The sequence below is a fragment of the Primulina huaijiensis genome, chromosome 9, assembly GCF_012295235.1.
Source record: "Primulina huaijiensis isolate GDHJ02 chromosome 9, ASM1229523v2, whole genome shotgun sequence".
NCBI classification, from domain to species: Eukaryota; Viridiplantae; Streptophyta; class Magnoliopsida; order Lamiales; family Gesneriaceae; genus Primulina; species Primulina huaijiensis.
Genome location: NC_133314.1, coordinates 14,915,648 through 14,919,468, shown reverse-complemented (window position 1 = coordinate 14,919,468; position 3,821 = coordinate 14,915,648). Strand labels below are relative to the sequence as shown.

The following is a 3,821-nucleotide window of genomic DNA, read 5'->3' as shown; positions in this document are numbered from 1 at the left end:
AAAACTTTGACAATGTCTTCGATACGCAACCCGCTATCCGCTATACTCGAAAAACATGTGTTAACCGGACCTAACTATCTCACTTGGCTAAGAAATCTGAAAATCGTCCTAAACTCGGAAAAGATTGCATATACACTGACTGAGTCGCCCCCTGCTGAGGCTCCGACTGACTGCACTCCCGAGGAATTGCAGACCTACAAGGAATGGTGTGACCATGACTTGAAGGCGAAGTGTTATATGCAGGCTTCTATGAACGATGAGCTGCAAATCGAGGATGCAAAGAATGCTGCTGACATTCATTTGCACCTCAAGGAGCTCATTGGTGAGCAGACTAAGCCTCTTAGGCATGCTACAGTCAAGGAGCTCATCACTTTACGCATGCGAGATGGGGCTTCGGTCCATGAGCATGGCCTAAAGTTGATTGGGCTCGTGGACAAGCTCGTTGGCATGGATCTGATCTTGCCTTCGGAGTTGACCACTGATGTGTTGCTGCTACCGTTGCCTAGCTCATTTGATCTTTTTGTGGTGAACTTCAATATGAACAAGCTTGAGCCGAGCCTTGAAGAGTTGGTAAACATGCTTGTGACTTTTGAGTCCACTATCAAGAAAGAGAAGTCGGTTCTTTATGTGGGTTCTTCATCTGGTACGAAGACCGATCCACATGGGAAGGGAAAGAAGCGTTCTTTCCAACGTCCCAAGAAGAACGTGCCCTTGAAGAGGCAGTCTCCGAGTCCCGCTGTGGCAGCCACACCAGTGAAGGCTGACAAGACTGTTGACATCTGTCATCACTGCAAGAAGCCTGGACATTGGAGGCGTAACTGCAGGGAATATCTTGCCCAGAAGGGTTCTGGAAAAGGTATGTTCTATATTGAAGTAAATATCTCAATTAACTCTACTTCTTGGGTATTGGATACCGGCTGTGGCTCACATCTCTGTAATGATTTGCAGGTGATGGGAAGAAGTAGGAGGCTCAGAGAGGGTGAGACCTTCTTGAGGATGGGCAATGGAGCAAGGGTTGCTGCCAAGGCTATAGGAGATGTTTACTTGCTTTTGAACAATGATTTTAAGTTTATTTTGAGATACGTTTTGTTTGTACCGGAGTTGGTGAAAAACATTATTTCCATTTCTATGCTAGATAAAGATGGATATTCTTGTTTATTTAGCAAAGGTGTTTGCAACATTTACAAGAATGAATGTTTAATTGGTACTGGAGAACTTGAAAACGATCTCTACACCTTAAAACAGAAAGTTATTCCACTGAACAATGTCTAAGCAATAACAACAACAAACAAGCGCAAGCAAGATACTCTTAATATGGCACAATTATGGCATGCTCGATTAGGACATATTTCCCTAAGAAGGATGAACAAGCTAGTGGGAGTTGGCATGTTTGATATGTCTGATATTAATGCTCTCACGACTTGTGAATCCTGTCTAAAAGGAAAGATGACCAAAATTCCCTTTAAGGGCCATGTGGAGCGAGCCAAAGGGTTATTGGATTTGATCCATACCGACGTGTGCGGTCCACTTAGCATCACCACTAAGCATGGACATGCCTACTTCATCACCTTTACCGATGACTTTTCGAGGTATGGGTATGTGTATTTGATGAAATACAAGTCTGAAGCCTTTGAAAGGTTCAAAGAATTCAGAAGTGAAGTAGAGAAGCAGTTGGGACGAAGCATCAAGACACTTCGATCGGATCGAGGTGGTGAGTACTTGAGTGCCGAGTTCCAAGAGTATCTTAGGGAGAATGGGATTCTCTCGCAGTGGACTCCGCCCGCTACACCACAATTGAATGGTGTTTCGGAGCGTCGTAACCGAACTTTGATGGACATGGTTCGGTCTATGATGGGGTTCACGGAGTTGCCGCCATCCTTTTGGGGATATGCGCTTGAGACAGCGGCACTGTTGTTGAACAATGTCCATACAAAGGCAGTTGATAAGACACCATATGAGATATGGATGGGTAAGCCTCCAAAATATTCTTATCTTAGAATATGGGGGTGCCCTGCTTACGTGAAGCAGGCAGTGGGAGATAAATTGGATAGTCGATCCATTTTATGCTACTTTGTGGGATATCCAAGGAATTCAGTTGGATATTATTTCTATCATCCCCAAGAAACAAAGGTGTTTGTTTCTAGGAATGCAACCTTTTTGGAAAAGGAATTTCTATTAGATAGAAAAGGCGAGATGATAGAACTCGAAGAAGTTCGAGAGACACCCACAGTTGTAGAACCCACACCCGAGGAGCCAAGTGAGGAGATACAAGCTCCTAGAAGATCCGAGAGAGTCTCGAGACCACCTATGAGGTATGGTCTGCTTCTTGAAGAGGGCCATGATGAGCCTAACCTTGGATGTGATCCAAGGACCTTCAAGGAAGCGTTATCTGATGCCGATTCATCCAAGTGGCTTGAAGCAATGGAATCTGAGATGAATTCCATGCATTCGAACCAAGTGTGGAATCTTGTAGATCCACCTGAGGGAACTGTTCCCATAGGGTGTAAATGGATTTACAAGAGGAAACTTGGGGCGGATGGGAAGGTATTGACCTTCAAGGCGCGACTGGTAGCAAAAGGGTATACTCAAAGACAAGGTGTTGACTATGAGGAAACCTTTTCTCCAGTTGCAATGTTCAAGTCCATAAGGATATTGCTAGCCATAGCTGCATGGTATGACTATGAGATATGGCAGATGGATGTTAAGACAGCCTTTCTTAATGGGGATATTAAGGAAGAGATTTACATGTCTCAACCCGAAGGGTTTACATCTATCGGAAGTGAGCATATGGTATGCAAACTTCAGAGATCTATTTATGGTCTAAAGCAAGCATCTAGGAGTTGGAACCTCAGATTCGATAGTACAATCAAAGAGTTTGGTTTTACTAAGAATCCTGAGGAACCATGTGTATACAAGAAGGTCAGTGGGAGTGCTGTGACATTCCTTGTGCTTTATGTTGATGACATTCTACTCATTGGGAATGATGTAGGAATGTTGCAATCAACTAAGATATGGTTAGCAAGTAAGTTCTCGATGCAGGACTTGGGTGAAGCATCTTTTGTATTAGGAATACAGATCTATAGAGATAGATCAAGAAGATTGCTTGGTCTCACCCAGTCCACATACATTGATACCATCGTGAAGCGGTTCTCGATGGATGAGTCCAAGAGAGGACATCTACCAATGTGTCATGGCGTGTCCCTATCCAAGTCTATGTCTCCCAAGACTGATGCTGAGATAGCGGCGATGACACGCATTCCGTATGCTTCGGCTATTGGTAGTATCATGTATGGGATGATATCTACACGTCCTGACGTGGCATTTGCACTAAGTGTAGTGAGTAGATATCAGTCCAACCCTGGTCTTCCACACTGGAAAGCTGTGAAAGACATCCTCAAGTATTTGAGAAGGACCAATAAGTTGTTCTTGGTCTATGGGGGTGGAGAACTGAAATTGGAAGGCTATACCGACTCTAGCTTCCAAAGCGATATCGATGACTCGAAGTCAACCTCTGGGTTCGTATTCATGCTCAATGGTGGTGCTGTCTCTTGGAAGAGTTCCAAGCAAGACAGCACTGCGGATTCCACCACTGAAGCCGAATACATTGCTGCATCGGCTGCAGCAAAGGAGGCTGTTTGGATTAGGAATTTCGTCCAAGAGTTGGGCGTCATTCCTAATGGAGTTGCTCCTATCCCGGTGATGTGTGACAATACGGGAGGCATAGCTCAGGCGAAGGAGCCAAGGTCTCATCAGAAGTCCAAACATGTATTGAGAAAGTACCACATCCTCCGAGAGATTGTGGAAAGAGGAGAAGTGTCGAT

General features: G+C 44.6%; 1 protein-coding gene across 1 annotated transcript; it reads left to right on the top strand.

The window, feature by feature from the left end:
• The first annotated feature begins 344 nt into the window (after positions 1-344).
• Positions 345-1,077, top strand: LOC140984073 (uncharacterized). The gene is made up of 2 exons (XM_073451237.1): positions 345-856; positions 949-1,077. Exons 1-2 carry the CDS (start codon positions 379-381, stop codon positions 963-965), a joined length of 495 nt encoding a protein of 164 aa, XP_073307338.1. The 5' UTR covers positions 345-378; the 3' UTR covers positions 966-1,077.
• Positions 1,078-3,821: the final 2,744 nt, after the last annotated feature.

What these genes read in the sequence shown, in the direction of transcription:
- LOC140984073 (XM_073451237.1), top strand. Translation starts at nt 379, where the DNA reads ATGCGAGATGGGGCTTCGGTCCATGAGCATGGCCTAAAGTTGATTGGG.